The 19,577-nt window shown below is 48.8% G+C and overlaps 8 protein-coding genes across 8 annotated transcripts; 2 read left to right on the top strand and 6 right to left on the bottom strand.

Annotated features, from left to right (window-relative positions):
• Positions 1-1,446: 1,446 nt before the first annotated feature.
• On the top strand, positions 1,447-1,800 carry N7496_007304 (uncharacterized protein; the record flags this gene model as incomplete). The annotated part of the gene is made up of 1 exon (XM_056700233.1): positions 1,447-1,800. One exon carries the CDS (start codon positions 1,447-1,449, stop codon positions 1,798-1,800), a length of 354 nt encoding a protein of 117 aa, XP_056555646.1.
• A 1,620-nt stretch (positions 1,801-3,420) lies between these two features.
• N7496_007303 (uncharacterized protein) lies at positions 3,421-3,900 on the bottom strand (the record flags this gene model as incomplete). The annotated part of the gene is made up of 1 exon (XM_056700232.1): positions 3,421-3,900. The coding sequence occupies one exon, from the start codon at positions 3,898-3,900 to the stop codon at positions 3,421-3,423; it is 480 nt and encodes a 159-aa protein (XP_056555645.1).
• A 1,895-nt stretch (positions 3,901-5,795) lies between these two features.
• Positions 5,796-6,305, bottom strand: N7496_007302 (uncharacterized protein; the record flags this gene model as incomplete). Its single annotated transcript, XM_056700231.1, has 1 exon — positions 5,796-6,305. One exon carries the CDS (start codon positions 6,303-6,305, stop codon positions 5,796-5,798), a length of 510 nt encoding a protein of 169 aa, XP_056555644.1.
• A 1,630-nt stretch (positions 6,306-7,935) lies between these two features.
• On the bottom strand, positions 7,936-9,661 carry N7496_007301 (glycoside hydrolase family 125 protein; the record flags this gene model as incomplete). Its single annotated transcript, XM_056700230.1, has 3 exons — positions 7,936-8,207; positions 8,260-9,467; positions 9,534-9,661. 3 exons carry the CDS (start codon positions 9,659-9,661, stop codon positions 7,936-7,938), a joined length of 1,608 nt encoding a protein of 535 aa, XP_056555643.1.
• A 1,786-nt stretch (positions 9,662-11,447) lies between these two features.
• N7496_007300 (uncharacterized protein) lies at positions 11,448-13,166 on the bottom strand (the record flags this gene model as incomplete). Its single annotated transcript, XM_056700229.1, has 4 exons — positions 11,448-11,751; positions 11,898-12,097; positions 12,157-12,784; positions 12,958-13,166. The coding sequence occupies 4 exons, from the start codon at positions 13,164-13,166 to the stop codon at positions 11,448-11,450; spliced, it is 1,341 nt and encodes a 446-aa protein (XP_056555642.1).
• A 1,185-nt stretch (positions 13,167-14,351) lies between these two features.
• On the bottom strand, positions 14,352-15,548 carry N7496_007299 (uncharacterized protein; the record flags this gene model as incomplete). Its single annotated transcript, XM_056700228.1, has 5 exons — positions 14,352-14,497; positions 14,558-14,740; positions 14,803-15,016; positions 15,078-15,347; positions 15,399-15,548. The coding sequence occupies 5 exons, from the start codon at positions 15,546-15,548 to the stop codon at positions 14,352-14,354; spliced, it is 963 nt and encodes a 320-aa protein (XP_056555641.1).
• Positions 15,549-16,317: 769 nt separating this feature from the next.
• On the top strand, positions 16,318-17,686 carry rad18 (E3 ubiquitin-protein ligase RAD18; the record flags this gene model as incomplete). Its single annotated transcript, XM_056700227.1, has 3 exons — positions 16,318-16,861; positions 16,923-17,055; positions 17,128-17,686. 3 exons carry the CDS (start codon positions 16,318-16,320, stop codon positions 17,684-17,686), a joined length of 1,236 nt encoding a protein of 411 aa, XP_056555640.1.
• A 93-nt stretch (positions 17,687-17,779) lies between these two features.
• On the bottom strand, positions 17,780-19,510 carry N7496_007297 (putative vacuolar sorting protein SNF7 family protein; the record flags this gene model as incomplete). Its single annotated transcript, XM_056700226.1, has 5 exons — positions 17,780-18,475; positions 18,530-18,724; positions 18,792-19,016; positions 19,085-19,373; positions 19,461-19,510. The coding sequence occupies 5 exons, from the start codon at positions 19,508-19,510 to the stop codon at positions 17,780-17,782; spliced, it is 1,455 nt and encodes a 484-aa protein (XP_056555639.1).
• Positions 19,511-19,577: the final 67 nt, after the last annotated feature.

The following is a 19,577-nucleotide window of genomic DNA, read 5'->3' as shown; positions in this document are numbered from 1 at the left end:
AGTCTCGTCAGTCATCAGGCGCATGTATGCAATCCAGCCCAAAGACAGAACGGCCCTTCGAAAAGCCAGCAGTCTGTCACCCGGGTTTATGCGGGGGCTGACTCGGCTCAACATCGTCCGTGGGCTTAGTCTCTATCAACCGGCCCAGTCATGCAAAGAGCTCTTGCCATCACCAGCTGAAGCTTCCGTATCATTCCGTGGAATATGCCTTGGGTCGATCCATCGGTGCCAGAATTTGTCTCACGTGGACGTAGTATAATGTACCATGGAATATATATGGGACTTTTGGTTGGACCTTGTAGCGACTTTCACTAACTATGAGATGGATCTATCTTTTCGGAAAAATAAGAAATCGCTCTAGAGAAAAGCATGACCGAACTACCCGTCAGGGTTAATTGAAACTACCTAAACAGGAACTTCGGAAGCCCAAGGCTCTTCGGTCCAGAATTGGAGGCCGACGCAGAGAAACAAGCACCCTGCTGCCGAGAAAGCAAGTAGCCCATGTATACTAATCCGCGTGGCATCATCTCCGGTGCGGTGGGATTATTTGATCCGCTTGCCGTTCTTTTAACATGAGTGGGTGGAGGCCTGATCTAGTTTAAAAGAGTTAGTTCTGCGACGATTATTCCAGCCCAAAGACCCTACGCAGATCACTGCCTGAACTCTGCCTTGGAGCACAGCCTGTCAACGCTAGCTTCATTAGTTAGCTAGCTGTTAGTAATATGACACCTGCATGATCCTATTTGATTGATAATGTGGATTTAGGCATTGTTATGAGCGAAGTCCGTGTGGCTGCCAAACGTCCCTGCCCTAGAATATACGGAGTACTGAAAGCGAGGCTGGTCGCTGGTCTGGAATCGAGCCGAACTCTTGGACCTAATGGTTTGATGTAGGTCGCCTATTTGCCAGGCCTTATCCTAGATCCTATAGCCCCCTACCGAGGCTATCGGGCGCGTGCCATCACCTAGGCTAGAGGTCACTGAATCGCCAATTTCACCTCCTCGGCCGGCCAGATGCGCACAGTCTAGGTATAGTAGATATAGAGAGATTAGGCGCAAGATTAATCAAAGTAAAATTAGCTATATCTGAAAGGAATTTCGGTGTTTTGGTTGGAAGAAATGTATTTTTGTAGATGGTAGTGGAGAGGGTAACTCGGGCGCAATCCCTGCCCAGGCACTAATCCGCATGCAAGTTCGGTTAGTTGAAGATACCTGTCTTTCCTTCTTTCCCCTTCAAAGTCTACCTAGACTATATTCCTCTCTCATGCCGACCGAAGCGATAGATTAGGTTCACACCGGATTCGACAATACTGACCACGGTCCACTTTGAATTCCAGGGTTCGCAGGCATCCCGATCCACTATGAACTCCCGTCCAACGTGCGTTTTGCGCACGGAGTGGTGGCGTGGCGACAAGTCACGGCCCGCGAGCTAACCGTGGTTGCCGTGATGAACCAACTCTCCGATCGGCCTGCCTGGGATGGGGATGTCTTCGACACTGAAGTTGTCACGAAATGGAAACAAGCGACCTTTGACACAAACCTACTGATAAGCGAAGAGGCGTGGGGATGGTGCATAAAGGAGCTACGCGACAAACTGGTTGATCTCCGCGAGAATTGTCAGATCCATATCCGCGTTGTTGATACCGGATTGTGCGTGTGCAAGGCAGACGCGGAGACTCTGGACTCTCTCAGTGTTCAGAGGGTCCGCTCCGGCTTGATTGGAGGAGCAGCAGGAACAACGGATTTTAGATTAGCCGTGTTGAATGTTGTTGATGCGTTTTTATTTCGCTTGGTTTATTGACGAAGCCTGGTCTTGACGGACGGAAGAAAAATTGATATCGACAACGTGCTGGGCTCCTATCGAGACGCAACGGTCGCGCCTGAGCATTACGATCGACGGACCAATTCCCAGTCCTTGCAGGAGAGCATAGATAGATATAGCAATCCGTGCTGGGGTATCAGCTCTCCCCATGGCGACAAGTCCGCCTTCTAGCACTGGAGTTCCAACTATCAAAGCCTTCCGTGCGAAGTGGAATTTCTCCATGACGTCGTTCCGGAGGGCCAGGTCACCTCTTACATCAACAACTTACACCCAGCTCATTAGGGGCTGTACCAAGCCATTAAGAAACTTATCTCCATGACAACCAGGCTGTGAAATGATTGTGTGGTGAAGGGACAGAGGGGCTGGAATAATCGATTCAATCAGGGGCAGTTGGGACCGGTTTCCCTGCGAATCATCATCTACGGGGTTGAATGGGCGCTCACGTTCAGAATACCCACTGAACCCAAGAAAAGAATGTACAGAAAAGGCCAAGAAGCGCTACAGAGCAGCAAGGATGACCGGACAAGGGAGGGTAGAAAAAGGCCGCTCGAGGAGCAAAAACGGCTCAGCGGGCTACAAGATGTGGCAGATAACCCAGAGAAGAAGCCCCCTCTGCCGGACTAGGATCTCTAGCAAAGAGCCAGGCCTGGGATTTTAGTTCCAATCGGCGACATGTTCATTGAGCGGATTTGCCCGCACCACCTTCGGGTTGGCTGAGGGTGCTGGCCGTCATGGAATCGTCGACAGCGTCGGGGACCAGCTCCCGTATATACGCCTGGGAGTATCCGAAGTACTTTTCATAGTCCACCAACTAACTGGCAAGTATCCCATAGAACATAACCGGAGTAATAAGAGCGGGGCTAGTCGCTGATCTGGAATCAAGCTGAACATTAACGGCTTGACGTAGGTTGACTACTTACTGCACGTTATCCGCTCTAGACGGCTTCTATTATAGAGAATAGTGTAAAGTAACATTGTAGTCAACAGCTGTATCAAGAAGCTAACACTGAAAGTTGGGATATAGGAAGAGGATTGTAGGCTTATAATCAGCAGCGCCTCTAGCGCCCCCAAAGGTTAATCGAGAAAGTCACTGTCGATAAAGTTGCGATTGCATCCTGCACCATTAAACTAATTTACTCCGACCAAATCACAATTCAATTATGGAGAGTTTCTAAACTCACAACGCCTGTAATTAGCCCTTCTCCTGTACCCCACAGAATGATGAAGCCCGAAAGTGTTGAGTATGGTTTCTATATTAAAGAAGGGTGCAACCAGCACCCAATGGGAAGCCGCCAAAAGGAAATGAAACTCAATCATTAGGAATGGCAAGAAGGACAATGTTCACCAGATCTAATGTGTGCCTGTCGGATATGACCAAGTAGCTTGTCCCTCCGACCGAAGGTTTTGTCGCATTGAGGATAAGTGCATGGAAACATGCCTGGAGAAACATGCTTAGATTTGATATGTCGCCATAAGCATGTCTCTCGAGTGAAAACTCCGGAATACGTGCAGCCAGCCCATTTACACTTGATCTGGCTAGGCTGATGACGGCTGCAATTTTCAGAGTTTAGGTCAGAATACAAGTGATTCAATTCGGTTTCACATGACGTACTCGGCGTGGCTAGCATGGCTGCATCCATGGCCATCTTCGCCTCCTGTGGGGGTTGGATCGTCAAAGCCAGTATTTGGCAATGTCGCTACAGCGTTGAATGAGAGAGCTGGCTGTAGGCTGCCCTGTGGCGGGGGACTGCCCTGGGACGAATGGCCCCAGTCTGCCCATGAGACATTCTGGGGACTGACCATGGGCTCGGGATAAGCTACTGGAGTGGCGTTAACCCCCCATGACGTGGGAGCTGCTCCATAGGTCGGCGAATAAATGATCTGAGGACCGTTGGGTCTAATTGGAGTGGATGGAACCTGGGCAGGCACTGCCCTACGAAGGGAAGGTGAAACGCTTTGTCCTGGGTTTGAGAAGACAGGCGAAGTATTGTTGACAGGAGTCCAGGGGTATTCCAAGCCATGTTGATTGGGTTGTACACTCTGGTACCCCCGTCGGGTATTGTAAGGAGACGACGCCATCCTTAACTTGATATCGTGTGGGATAGCTCAATGGAAAGATTTTTGAATCAGACAATGATTCTGAAAGGTTCGAAGATCAGGAAATGAGCCCCCTATAAGAAGAAAATGCTTTTTCTAATTAAGAATTGAATAACCATTTGGTACTAAACATGCCCAAAGTGCAACGCGGGGGAAGTGAGTTACAATCCCCGTGGGTCTTGGACGAAGGGGCGTCGGACTCAAGCCAATGAGAATGGTTACTCGTAGCCTAGAGCGACCTGAAGCGCGCGCAGCCCAGGGATGGGGATATAAGTGGAGCCTTCTGAATCATATGAGGCTGAGTTGTCGCCAATTACGACATGTGCATTTGAAATTAAAGGAAAATAAGGTCATTCAAGTGCCATGGGCAATGTCCTGGGGGCCGGAAGTAGCCAGGCCTGCCCTGCATGCAGGGTGGCATGTCCAGGTTTGGAATAATCATCCACTGGATAGGTCGGTCACTTTCCAGACAACAGTTTTGGTCTTTGTTTGTTTGTTTTATGCACGTGGTGTTTCAGAGCTTCGTTCACCACCTCCACCAACCATGCTTTCTGCCACGGCCAGAGAATGTATGAGTCTGAACGAGGAAATCCAGGTCTCAATTGGAGGTCATAGCTATAGCTAAGCGGCAGCTTCCATTAGCCAACGGCCTATTACAACAAAAGTACCCCCAAAGAATCTGCAGGCATACCAAAGACCTGGACTCGGTCCCTCAAAGATCTGCGATACGCGTTGCTGCAGATCGATTCAGGATTCTGGCCTCAGTGATCGACCGTAGGGCGGCGGAACGTCCAATGATCATCCCGGAGTGGACTGCCTGGACCTATCAGAGCTCACGGATAATGATCGCCCTTTGAACCTCCACTGGTGACATCGGATCTATCTGAGCTCAAGCTCCATATGGGGGAACGCTCGGGCGTGACTCTAGGGCGCATGAGCCCCAAGGGTCGGAACGGCAGGAAGCACGGAGAATCTGCACCGAAGGTTGCAGCAGGTCAAATGAACTGCGAAATGCTGCAAAAGGACGTCAATGGCTCAGTCACGCCGCCCCGTCTCCATTGCATCGTGCTTGGTATCTTGTAGTCTCGCTACTTCGGTTACCATCGGAAACGCGATGATCATTGACAAGCAATTCCAATGTGGTTAGTGTAGAGAAATTGTCAGGGTGTATCAGCTTTGGTACTGGGCCAAAATGAGTCTAGAAGTAACCAGAAACAAGGGAGTGGTCCACATGAGAAAGCAAAAGGGGAGGAACGAAGGGGGCGAAGGACGGGGCTAGACGTTAAAGTAGCGGAAGGTACCGAGATAGTCACTGGGATGTTTAAGCGCAGACGCCACGGGAGTTAAAGAGCTAAATTGTCATCAAAATAGAAAGTTTTTGATTGGATCAACGATACCTCCAGAGCGTACTTTATGTTGGATGGGTTAGATGACCCGACCCGCCCTTGTATCCTGGGAGCTCAAATCTACCAGAAATGCCATCGATTTTGATCAAGAACATTTCATTTTTTTCGAGATTGGCAAAAGTAAATGTGAAAAGAGGTGAGAAAAATTCAGATTCAAAGTCACAAAACAGGCGATCTAGCCGGGCACATTCCCTTGTCGCGTTAATGATTAGTGACCGGTATCATCGGCACCCGATCTCGAGGCTCGCTGGAGTTGAAAAGATCCAGATTAGTCCAATTGAAGCTCGCGAGCCGTCAGAACTATGTACTCAGTACAAACGCCTGCTTCCTCAACGTAGGAACTGGCAAAGGTATTGCACTCTTCGCAGATGACTCCCGGGCAGAGTGGGTACTCTCCATCAACCATATCAAAAAGGCTGATATGCGGACACATTCGGATAGCGGGCTGTTCAGATGGCTCAAACTCTTCTGTCAAAAATCAAAGATGTAGTCCACCTTAACCAGGGCCTTCGATCCGAGGAACGTGACCGAACAGTAAGAGGTACCCTCGAAACCACCCGGCAAGGTCGGAAGAGGCCGTTCCAACTGGAATGGAATATACCCAGAATCATCTGATTTTGATAGGTGACGTGTTGCCACGCCTGGCCATTTGCAATGTCTGTCAAAATCGGGTTTTTGCAGCTCTGGCTCTTCAAATTCGCGGCGTGGGTGGAGTCTGAAGCAGCTATGGCAGAAGGCAAACCTTTCTGTTTCGATCCGTTGCATGAGCTGGACCCTGTCTCTGGTATACTCAAGCTGACCAAAATATCCAGGCCATGATTCTTGAGTGGACAGTCGGAAGATGGGATGTTTCAAGACCGGCTTCCAGTACTCATAGGCGGCTTTGCAGATCAGTGCCATGCATCCTTCCGAGACAACATCCAGTTCATCGCATATGAGATCCATCAACTCCGGTGGCAGGCAAAATATCGGTGCAGCCATTGTTGATATCGCTTGGTTGTAGGTCGTCACAGTTAAGTGAAAGCGTATCGGAGATCAGTGTGGAAGATCAGTGTAACAAGGACAAGCCAGTCACGAAGGTGAACTATCGTGAGAGACGGTTGTCGTCGGATATCACAGCTCAGTTGTGGAATCCAGATGAGTGCAATGAACTAGAATGAACTAGAAAGAAGGAGGAGATAAATAGGGAGAGGGAGAGCGTAAGAGGAGATATAGCTATCAATACGACGCGTGGGTACCGTCTCAAGCGCAAGTGACCGGCGGCACAAGTGATAGAGTGGAATGAAGAGTCAGCTCATAGAGAGAAGCAATTTGAGAGAGATGATTGAAATGTGAACGGTAAACTAGGAAAGGATCTTTTTCTGTGACAGACAGGGTATAATCACCGGGTGTACTAGGGCTTATACATCAACGGCTAGGTGGGATTTGCCCACTCGTCCACCGAGAAAGCCGTTGACGAAGATATCATTATATTGGTTAATTGATGAATCGGCTCATTTGCTTGCGACAATTGAGAGATTGACTCCTCGTGCGAGATGTAGCCGTACGCCGAGATATCAGCTCGGGAATAGATGATGTAAAAGGGAAGGCTCCCACTCTCCGTGAAGGAAGCTCATCCGTGGTATGTGCATGTATCCCTGGAGTGACGTGAATGGGCGATATCGCTGGATTGTGATACCTGCGAGAAGACACCCCCGGTCGAGAACTGCCTATCTACTAGGCAGTCTGGAGAGACTAGAGCAGGAGTAGGTACAGACTTTATCTGTAGACGGAGCTTCTTGGCGCTATAGTGTAGGCAATTATGCAGGTTCCATCTCAGTGGTACGCTTGCGATTCTGTGAGATTCAACGATTAATTGGAGTATGAACCGGGGAGATAGTGGTGAGTCTATATACTCGATCCGCAACGCGTTTCTCACAGCAGTTTGACATGTCTGTAAATCAGCGAAGCGATTCGAAGATCTGAACTGTTGAAGAGATTTGATCTTTTAATATCTAGAGCAGATGAGCTGGTTTTATCCCATTGGGCTCAACAGCGATCCCTTTAAGGAGCGAATAATATGAAGGGCTGAAGCTGTGTATGAGAAGGTGTAGGGTTAGCCCAGAACAGTAGCATTCCCAGTCCTTTAGATATATATATAGGTGGATCATGGCCAGAGATTATAGAAGAGATAGGAATGGAGTTTCTCGCAGCCTAGATTGGGGAGGTCGGGAGAGGTTCTAACTGTTATATATGGGCAAAACATAATGGGGGAGGGGCTTACCAGCCTTTGACTCTTGCTCTTTGTCTCGTGTGTCTCTGTGACCGCCATCTACTTACAGACTTCTGGCTGGCCAGTCCACTTCCTTCATAGCTATGTACGCATCCACTACACACATCTTTTTATGTTTTCTTCTCTTGGCTTCGTGTGAGTTCATCAAAAGAATAAGGAGACAAAGGATCGCCCGATAGGGTGTATTCATCTTCAATGCCATCCTTAGCTGGATTTTGAATTCAGTCCATCTTTAGTTACTATCACTGAGGGAGCAATAAAACCGAATAATGACTCTTCCATTTAAACTATCCACAAAGGCTGGAGCCACTGTAGCATGCAACAGCAGAAGACTTATGTTTAATTAATAGTATAAGGCTGGGCATTATCACCGAAGATCAAATGGGGCCGCTCTTCCGCAACTTGAAGAATCGTCTGCGCAAACACCGAGTTGGCCCAAGCAAACCAGGGGCGAGTGTAGGTCTTAATGTTGGTCACGTTGATCGACTCGTGAATAAGCCCAAGCAAGCTAGAATCACGGACCAGGTTGATGGAATCCAAGATCTCGGTGTCATCGTCGGAAGTAAGAGCCTGCATCAGGAGGGACATGGGCCAGGCATTCTCGAGGCCGACTATATTACTGTGAGTGGGGGCTTAGCATGGGATGGGTATTCGAGTACTTACTGTGAGGACCGCCAATACCATGGAAAGCAGGACCCTCCAGGTAGTATGGGTTGCCGGCCTTCTCGGTGATCATCTTACGAGTGTTTTGGTAGACCTTGTCACTCTTGTCGAGGAAGCCAAGATATGGCAGAGACAGTAGCGAAGGGATATTCGCGTCATCCATTAGGATTCGAGAGCCATAGCCGTCGACCTCAAAGGCGTAGACGTCACCATAGTTGGGGTGGTTGACAATACCGTGCTCCTTGACAGCCTTCGCGAGGTTCTTGCCGCGTTCTTCTAGCTCGTTGACCAAGTCGTTATGCCCACCAGCAGCTTTGATGACCTCGGCAACTTTCTGCAGTTGGACAGACATCATTGCGTTAGGAGGGATAAAGTATCCAAGAATTGTGGCATCGTCACTTGGCCGGAAGGCACTACGAATGAGACCAGTGCCGCTGTTGAGCGGGTTACCAACACCCTGCAAATTCAGCGTCTCGGTTCCAATAGTAGTCTCGCGCTGGAAAGTGTACTGGTTGGTGACAAACTGATTCTTTGAGTTGAAAGTAGGCTGTGACTGAGCATCGATCACGTCAAGGACAGTTTGCAATGCTTTAAACCAACGGTCGGTCAAGAACTCGGTCGAGCCGGTGTTCTCATGGAATTCGGTGCCGAGCAGCAAGAAGTGAGCAAGGGAGTCAAGCTCATACTTGCACTCAAAGACAAACGATTTCTCGTACGCTGGGTGGACAGTGTCCACCTGAGTGCTGTTCTCTGGCGGAATGCCACTCGCCGAAGGTGGCTGGAAAGCATTGCAGTAGGGTGACTGAATCACAAACTCCGCCTGCGTATTAATTGCACCCAGAATCAGATTACACAAGCTCTTGTCCTTCTTCGCGAGGGCCTGGTAGTTGGTGAGCTGGTTGGTCGAGTCACGCAACCACTCTGCGTTGATATCACCCGTGACAATGAAGGTCTGCGCGCCGGTCCACTGGGCCGTGTCGCGTCTGCTTTTACGCGTGGAAGCCGCTGTAGTAGCATTTTGGTGCCACCTAATTGTAGTGTCCAGGGTGTTTGGATAGGCATTGCGGAACAGCTGCGCAAGGTCTTTGTCGACAAGACGCGAGGTAACATCCTCGATAACCTTCTCCACAGACGCGGATGAGAAGGTGCGACAAGCTTCGGCGGGTCGCTGGTAGGGGAGATTCAGGGGACCACCGCTATAAGGGCCACTTCAGAGGCATTAGTCCGTTGAACTCAACCGACTCGTTATATAGATTGGACAGATGGGTACATACTGCGGCGTCGAGGCGTACGAGGTGTAATCGGGACAAGCTCGTCGCAGAATCGCAGGGTTGTCGCGTCCAGGCAGGGCATGTGCCTGCAGGGCTAATAAGCCCCCAAGTAGAAGTGTGGACAGTGGCATGGTGCGCTCGTTGGAAAGAAAGAAAGCTGCCTGCCCTTCAGCTCAGGAGGGAGCGTGGGGGGAAATAAATAAAAGAAAGAGGGGAGTCCATCGCTCATGCCGATCCCAACCAGACAGGGCGCATTCCTCCACGAGTACTTCGGACAAGTCCAGTAGTACTGGACCTGTACTGACTGCCGGCATGGAGCCATATTGGCCAGACTCAGAACATTGAGGAGATCTACAGTTGCAGATGCACTGAGGGCCCATGATATTCCAAGTCTCGGGGAAATTGCGGGCGAGGTGACATCGTCCGGTGGATGGTTGCACCGTCTCCACCTACAAAATGCGGAGAAGCGGTCGGCGTACGGCGGCCGATAGACGCCATTTTTCATAACCCCTTGCCATTTTTCAAAACCTATAGATAGAACTGGCAGAAAAACGGCAGAATTACATCTAAACTTCTAAGTCCATCACCATCGAATACTCCTCCATCACCATCGAATACTCCTCCATCACCATCGAATACTCCTCCATCACCATCGAATGCTCTTCTATCGTTATTAAGGACTAATATTATAAAGCGATGATTTAAACTATATGATTATTAAGTACATGAATTGCCGACAGTAGTAATTCCCTCCTCTAGTTTAAATATATAGTCTCCGTCATCCTTGTAGTCGCCGACGTAAGTTCCTCCGTGTCACTGGTGGTGTAGCACGTCTTCGCTTGCTTCGTGGTAGGTCCTCTATAATAGGGACCGGGTCTTCCATAATGCTCACCGGGTCTTCCATGATGCTCGCTGAGTCTTCCATAGCTGCTAGCTGTCTTTCAATTGATATCGTAGACCGAGATGGTAGTCCATATGTCATCCTTTCCACGGTGTCTTTTGATCGTTTTATAATAACATGGAAGATCCTTGCCCCCTTCTCCTGGTTGACCAATCGGCATAACTGACCAGAAGTCCACCTAGTAGACCCAGATGGACTAGTTGGTAGGAGATACTGCGCTTCTAATGGTCCTTTCTTTGTATACTGTGTAACCGTCCTAGCTAGGAATGCCTCATCGTCGTGGTTGAATTCGAATTCAATAGGTAGGTAACCTAGTTTTTGTACCAGAGAGTATGCAAAACTACCCATAGTAAGCCATTCCACCGAAGGAATTATATTGGTAGAGATATGTGCACCTAAAGAAGTATATAGTAAGAATATAGAAGTATATGATAGAGAGAAGATAGTATATTACCTTTGATTGGTGTAATATCCTCACCATCTATTAACAAATAGAAGGATGCATTGATTGTTACCTCTTCTAGTGGTAGTAGTGGTGGTATAGTTGCCTGTGGGCGTCCAATATAAGCACTGCGAACCTGGCTAGCAGTACCAGAAAGCAATTCAAAACGAGAATTAAGCTGTGATGGTACACGCGAAGCCGATGCTGGAATATGCGAAGCCGATACTGGAATACGCGAAGCCGATGCCGGAATATACGAAGCTGATGTCGAAATATCTGATATCGATGATGATAATGGTGTTGGTGTAGCTGTTGGTGTTCTTGTTGATGATGATGTAGATGAAGAAGGATCTGTAGTTGCTAATATAGTCTCTAATAGCTGTTTAAGAGTAGCCTGTAGAGCAGCGAGGGGGATAGATGGTTCAGATGCCATCCTAGTAGATAGAGGAAGATAGTGAATAGAAGACACAATATGTTCGATCGAAGAGAGAATATGTACGATGGAAGAGAGAATATGCCCGAGAGAAGATAGAATATGCTCTGCCGTCTTCTAATCCTAAAAGAGTTCGGAGGCTTATGCGCCCTGATGCCATTGACCGCTCGGACCCCATGAGAATGCACCGGTAGGTTTCATACTTAGTGCTAATATAGGCAAAGTACCTGATTGGTAGTGTAGAAGGGCCCTCGCACGCATAGTCTCATATACCTTCCGATATGGCTGCTTTCTATCACCTAGAAGCTGAATGAGAGGGTCTTCAGGGTCAAACGGCTCGCCCACTTCTTGCTGGCCAATTTCTACCATTTGTAGACGGCACCAATCTAGTGTAGAAGGCGGAAGGTATTCAGTAGGATCCCATTCTGCCACATCCTCCTGGAGCCTAATAGTATAAGATAAATTAATCATAGTATACGATGAATTGACCATAGAATAGAAGGAATTAACCATAGAATAGAAGGAATTAACCATAGAATAGAAGGAATTGACCATAGAATAGAAGGAATTGACCATAGAATAGAAACATACCTCTGGAGAAGAGAAGGGTCAAAAGATTCCTTGCAATCAGGAGTATCTTCGGTAGGATAGTAGTAATTCATTATTGGTTTACCAGAAACGATATGTGGCCGCTTAGGCTGTTTACGAATCGGGTGTACATTCCATATACTGCTCACGTATGATTGAACGCGAGATCGTAGAATAGGCATGTAGATGGCAAGAAGTACTATCTAGACATTTTTTAGTAGGGATTACTAGGTAAAATTGTCGATAGTATACCTCTACTTACCTGCTCAGGAATGCATTGCTTTAAATAGATTCCATCGCCTAAGAGTATATTAAAATACTCATGATAGACGAAGATACTTGACTGTGCAAGCTGCCCCCACCAGGATTCAATACGCTGATTGTCAATACTGCGCCCGTAGATAAAGTAGTTTCGAAATCGAGAAACTAATGATGATAGAGGAGTATCCGATGGAAGTGGAGGAGTATTCGATGGTGATGGAGGAGCATTCGATGGTGATGGAGGAGCATTCAATGGTGATGGGGGAGCATTCAATGATTCTCGTAGAGCAACATGGGCATCGCCAATTAATACCGTCTCACTACCAAGATCAACCCGAAGCTTTCGTGGTATATACCCATTCGATTTCACACAATCAAGATACTGCCGAAGGACACTTACTGCAGTACGTGCAGATATCCCAATATATATCCATATAACATATCGAGAGTGGCCATCAATTGCTGCGTAGATTTCAATACCAAAAGGTTCTAATTTCATATAGCCATCAAGATGCCAGATTGCATTAGGCCCATCGCATATATAGGCACCTCGTCGGCGTTGAAAGCCAGACCGGCGGTCATCAATTCCATCTGGGTTGATAGTTCGGTAGATTTCGTAGGCACGATCTCTATTAGAATCATTAGTAACGAATATAACCATATGACCAATTGATATGACCATATGACCGATTGACATGACCATATGACCGATTGACATGACCATATGACCGATTGATATAACCATATGACCGATTGACATGACCATATGACCGATTGACACGACCATATAATACTTACTTACCTTGCGATGAAAACTCCCTGGCTACGCAGGTGAATTTGCTGGTAACGTCGGCCATATCCTTCAATATCTCCAATCTGATCCTCTGCAGTAAGAATCCTCTCAATAAGTCTTTCCTGAGAGGCTCGCTCAGCAGCATTGTCAACACGTAGCTTAACACCAAGCTTCTGCCGTATACGACAAAGAGAACGTTCAGATGATGGTATCCCCATCTTTTGTAAGAGACGAAGGATTTCCTTCGTATCTAACGATAGCTGAAGAAGGTTATATACTATCTGATTGCGATTGATCTCATTAGGACTATCCTTTTGGTAGTAAGCCCGTGGAGTATGAAGACCCCATGCATTTCGCCGCCGATGTATAGTAACAGGAGAGATCCTAATACCATATGTATTTAGCAAGAAAGCACAGATATCCTCATTAGTAGAATTCGTATGAACAAGCCTAGTAATTTCCTCCTGGTAAGGATCAAGATTGACAGGAGGCCGAGGCATAGTATATAGTAGTAATAATAGAAGAGATCAATGGAGGATTATTTAATGATGATGGAGGAGCATTCGATGGCGATGGAGGAGCATTCGATGGTGATGGAGAAGCATTGGGTGATTGTTTAGTTATATAGGATAGTTGATGGCGGTGACAAGGGCCTGCTAGGCTAGTCTACTTATGGGGGCGGTAGTAGGGGCGGAAGGGGTTATGAAAAATGGCGCGTATCGTCCGCCGTAGTCGGCGGTTGTTTACTTGATGCAAAGTATACAGGACGGTAATCACGGCATTGGTTAATCTAGGGTGTTCTCAACTACTGGCACGGCTAAAAGCCAGCTCCAAAGACAAAATAGGGCTAATTAGGATATCTTCTGCCCCACTCGCTTCAGTAATCTCCTAACTTCCCGAGTAATTTCCATACAAATTTCTAAATGACCCGAACATGGTCAGAATTCATTGGAGAAGAAACACTAGATACATTTTTCAAACAATCACCTAAAGAGGAAGACACTGACCTCAGTATAAAGGGAAGTGACTCGGGTCTATTATACACGCTCATTGCTGGGTGCTTTCTGACATCACCGATTGAAATTAAGCTTAAGACCTTTGTCAAAGCTTATCGACATCACTGGCGCAAGTGTACATTAGAGATCCTAGTCGATTGCAATATTGGCTGCGCTGGAACCCGACCTAAATAAAAGGATTGATCTGCATTAGCTGAGCCAAACGCGTAGCTTTTACTCGTAGGATGCTTTTTGATCAGTGGCACGATTGTAAGAAGATGCTTGCATATCCGCCATGCCTTGTGCGTAGGACGCAGTACACAGTACAACCTCTGGTCCTCGATTTCTGAATGAATGCAGTGCGGCACAAAATCTGGATATTGCAGTATTACAAATTGTATTTGGAGACTACTTCTTTCCAAAGAACGACATGATGCTGCCCTGACCTCCAGGTTTGCCCGTCTTGCCCTTGGCGACATTCACCGTGGGTTTCTTCTTGGGCGGGGTGGGCTCATCTTCAGAGAATGACTCCCATGTAGCTTCTTCTCGAGTCACTATAGACGTGCATTAACAAAGTGGTATCCACAAGGTATCATTAAAAACGCGGTACTTACCCAGGTACCCCTCCTCATCCTTGACCGTCCGCTTCTTCATGACCTGCCGCTTCCCGCGACGACGTCCACCCTGCACAGTGACCTCCTCCTTCAGCTCGGCGGGCTTGGATGGAGGTGGAAGCGGTTGCTCCTCCGGTGTGGGTTCTCGCTGGGGCTCCTCGTCGGCATCAATCATTTCCTCATCTGGAACGGAGTTAGCGGATAATTTCTGTACAAAGTTCATGCGCTAACGCAGGGGCCCATACCGTCGGCATCGTCGTCTTCCATCATCTTCTTGAGCTTCTCTTCTCGTTCCTTTTTGCTTTCGCGGTTGGAGGATGGAGCTTTGTCGCCGCTGATAGGGAAGAGCTCTTCCTGTTCCTCCTCAGAAGCATCATCTAGCACCACTGTAGGCTGTAAGCTGACGTCTACAATTTGGATCGAGGATAACTGACCATCTTCCGCAGTACTCTGTGTAGCCTGTATTAACCAGTCAGTAATTATATTGGCATAACAAAGGGCACGCAATATCATCACGAACCGATTCTGCTGGCTTGGGCTTGGGTGGCTTAGTCTTTGCGAACGAGCTGAAGAGGTTACTCTTCTCCCGCTTGGGAGCTGCTGGCTTTCCAGTAGACTTGACAGAAGACTGAGAATCGCTGGTAGGCTGAGACTCATCGGGCTTGCTTTCCGACTTTGCCGGAGCTGCTTTCGTCTGCAAAGGGCGTTTGGAGGGTACCGTAGACTCGGGCTTCGGCTTGGGTGCCGGAGCAGCACCAGGTGTAGGTTGTGGGCGGGCTCCGGTTCTCCGCTAGATATGGTATCAGCATCCGACTTTCAACAAGAAACCAACACCACAAACCTTGACGTTGCGGTTCTGGATCATGCCCCATTGCTGTCCACACTCTAACGGGTCGTCTTGCGCATGCGCGGCTGCCATTTCCCTACACACATCGGTCAAGGTATTGAGGTCCTGGAGTGTAGAAGGTTGCACGCTGTAGACATGAATCATGGATATCGACTGGAAGGTCGCCTTCGCATCTATTCCAACGCGCCTGTCGTCAGCAAGGCAATCTCACCAGCTTTCCGACCGAGTAGCGTACCTTCCAAATCCTCCTCACGGGCTAGTACGATTGAAGCAATGCGGACTTGTTCGGGAACGGCGTCTTGATTCGGCATAGAACTAGGCAGAGAGGGGCTGCTCTGCATCACCTCGTCCTCATCGTTTGCATGGCCGTTCGTCGCTGGTGGCTCGGGGGGTTCTGAATGCCGGAGATGACATAGGTTGCATGGACGCTCTGTGGCTTCTTCGCGTTCTCAACTCGATGAAAGTCAAACAGAATTCTAGCGTTACCATTTCAGTGACAGTCTCAACGGTTGCAACTGTATGTTCACAACTTACTGCTTGGCCCGGTTCGCGTGGACCTTGAGCGCACGGCTCAGTGAGCGATAAGTAACCTGAACCCGATCAGTTACGAGAAGTCAAAACCATAAACCTGCGGGCCTTACCATACGCCGCTCATTGAGCACATTTTCCGCCAGGAACCTCGTAGTATCCATGGTGTCTGCAGCTGCGGAGCTTCGAAGCTTCGAAGTTGGTCGGTCAAGTTGCTTGACGCGTGCCAAACCACTTTACGCGTATCAGTCAGCGGGTCTTGGCGCTCTCATTCAACGCCTCCACCTTTTGGCGTCTTCCTCCTCCGCGAGCTGCAACACCACAAAAGTCGGCCTCACTCTACGATCCGACTTCTGCGCAAGCTCCAGGCAGCTTCAATATTCCGATGGAGCAGTCATTTGACCTCCCCGATTCCACCGACTGGTTGGACACGCCGCTTTCCCTACTTGCGCCTTTAGAGTCCTCACTCCGCTGTCAAGTCTGCAAGGACTTCTTCGACACACCCGTGATTACGTCTTGCAGTCATACATTTTGCTCACTATGCATTCGTCGATGTCTCAGTACCGAGGGCAAATGTCCTACGTGTCGCTCGGGTGATCAGGAGCTCAAGCTTCGCCGCAACTGGCTTGTGCAGGAAATCCTCGAAGCGTTCAAGAACGCCAGGAAGAGCGCGCTCACGCTTGCAAGGAAGGAGGCAGCGCGGATTGCTGCTGGTGGAGACGAAGATCCAGAACCTGCCCCTAAAAAGCGGAAGGTTAGCCAGGTGGACCACTCTGAAGCGCCCGAGGTAAATCCGCACAGTCCGCAACGCGTTCGTACGAGGTCAAGGTCGCAGATGGCGCAGTCGCAAGCGGATGGACAGGATCGCAATCAGGCCTCATCGGTACAAGAGGTGATCGAAGATAGTCAAGATGAAGATTTCGTTCCAGGTCGGTAGTATGTTGATCATCGCGCGTGGCCCCTCAAGTCTAACCTTGATTCCTGTTGTAGATGACGGCATGGTCGCTTGCCCTATATGCAACCGCCGGATGAAGAACGAGGCTGTCTTCGCGCATCTTGATAAATGTACAGGAAACACAGGATCAGCTCCTAAGCCAGCTCCTGCCAAGCAAAAGTCATTCGGGTATGGTGGAATACTTTCAAAGCGATCTGGGTGTTTGAAGTCCAGCTCATGTCTAATTCAACGCTATTCTAGATCCCTACAACCGCACGCGCGCCAAACTCCGATATCCCCTTCAAAAGCACCCGAGAGACTCCCTGCAATAAACTACTCACTCCTCAAAGACAACCAATTGCGCCGGAAATTCCGTGACCTGGGCATTCCCGATTGGGGCCCGCGGCAGCTTTTGCAGCGGCGTCACATTGAGTGGATGAATTTATGGAATGCAAACTGCGACTCCACATCTCCAAGAACCAAGAAGGAACTGCTGCGAGAGCTTGACATTTGGGAAAGGACACAAGGTGGAATTGCGACAGCGCAATCCTCACTCGTGCCGACCAACACGGTGATGGCGAAGGACTTTGACGCGGCTCAGTGGTCTGTGAGCCACGACAATGATTTCAAGCGTTTAATTGCAAATGCTCGTAAAAAGAGTGATGCTCAAGTGAGATCGACCATCCCTGGCGCTGCACAGGCCGCGGAGTCGAATAGCACGGCAGTAGATAGTTCTGCTCAGCTGGCGAGCGGGGTTGAGAAGGGCACTCCGATTGAGATCAACTCAGACCCGCCAGGTCCAAGTGACATGTCTGGGTGATTTACTTTCACAATGTCGTATCGCGGTTGATATGGCGGTTGACTGGAGTGACAGCAACCAATTCGAGCACATGGCCCGTTAATAAATGGTCCCCTAGTTAGCGGGCAATGGGCGATCTTCAACCGACATGTTTGAGAGCCTCTCAATGCTCTGTGCCAGCTGGCTGTCAACATTTTTCTCTGCCTCCGCCTGGCGCGCGGCTTCGTCTGAGACTTGCTTGAGACTGTCCAGCTCGGCAAGCTTCTTGCGCGTAGCCTCGGCTTCCTTTTCTTCCTGTGTCTCCCGATCACCCTTCTCCAGAGCCTCGAGCTCCTCATCAATCTCACCCTCGTCGAAGACAGGTCCTGCCTCATTCATGATGGTTCCGACCTCGTCCACCTTGGACATCTCTTCACGCAACCCCTCGATCACATCCTCAACACGCTCAGCACCTCCGATCTGAGCATGCAACCCACGAAGAACACCGGTGCTGGCCTCCATGACCTGCACGATCTCCACCTGGCCCGCGGCCTGCTCGATTTTTGCATATACCTCCTCGAGCTGGACAAGGGTGTTCAGGCGTTGCTGGAGGTTATGCTCGACCATCTTCTTAGACTTGATGGCCGACAGCGCGGAGATACGATTTTTGTTTGCCAGCGCCGTCTTTGCAGATGCAGTCAATTCAGCAACTTTATCTTCCAGGTTCTTCACCTGCTTCGAAAGAGTTGATAAAAGCGTCTTGATGGAGGCGATTGTCGTATCTTGCTGCGTGATCTGTGCTGGTTCATCCTTTGACTTGAACTTCACAGTCTAATGATTATGGTTAGCATTGATAGATATCAACCTTGTATATAGCGCGCATACCTTGCCATCATACGCGATAGCGCCACTATCGTGGGACAGATAAAGCAAAAGAATATCAAAATCGGAATCTGACAATTCAGTGGCGTCGTGCAATATGGAGGCGAACTCTTCAATAAAGCTTTCTTTGGAGTATATCAGGTCCAGCTTGGATGAATTGCCACCAGTGGCCTTCTTAACAACCAAGTCCGCCGCTTCCTGTCAAGAAAAGAATAGTGTCAGATTTCAAGTACTTGAAGAGTAGTAGCCCATGTGATAACGATACCTGCAAGTTCTCGACCAATACCAATTCCTGCACCTGCAACTTTGGCGCAGATTCGCCGTCGGAGCCTACAACGAAGCCTTTGAGCTGCCGCACCCCCCAACTCATCACATTCCATGGACTCAAAGCACCGGGATCGATAAGTCTCCACTGGGCCTTCTGTAGACTTGCTCCGCTAGTCTTGTAGACCGGCAAGGGAACCATGGTATTTTTGCGCATTGCTTCGTCCTGTACGATGGTCAATCACCAACTCAAATGTTCCACGCTCATCACCCAAGCGCATGAAAAAAACATACAAACACAGCACCCAGTGCCACCGGTCTCCCCCACTCGGGCAGCTCCAAGTCTCGTAACAGCGATTCATCCGTGCGAAGAATGAGGTGATCAGTCTTCTTCCTGTTCCCCGTTGTATTCTTCGAGGATCCGATAGATCCAGAGCGTACGCGCACGCCTCGCGAGGATGTATAACCACGCTTAGCGGCTCGGTTCAATGCTTGTTCCCAAGCGGCTATGTTGATCGCATAGCCATCGGGATTTGTCTTCTTTTGGAGGGTAAAGTCCGAGTAAAGCGAGGGGAGGCGGTTCCTAGTCCCAGGTTAGCTTCTTCGAAACGGTCATCTTTAATTTCACTCGTATCCACTATTGTTGGAGGTCCAAATATGAAGATCGTACCTTCGAAACGCATCCTCATTGTTGAGGATGTAGTTAAGGAGGTCACTCATGTCGAGTCAGTATATAGATAGCCAATATGATTCTGATCAGAGTTTGAGGATTTCCGGCTTTCGTGGC

Source organism: Penicillium cataractarum (assembly GCF_028827025.1).
Source record: "Penicillium cataractarum strain IBT 29864 chromosome Unknown utg000005l, whole genome shotgun sequence".
NCBI lineage: Eukaryota > Fungi > Ascomycota > Eurotiomycetes > Eurotiales > Aspergillaceae > Penicillium > Penicillium cataractarum.
The sequence above is the reverse complement of the archived record's forward strand: the minus strand, read 5'-3'. Positions and strand labels throughout refer to the sequence as shown.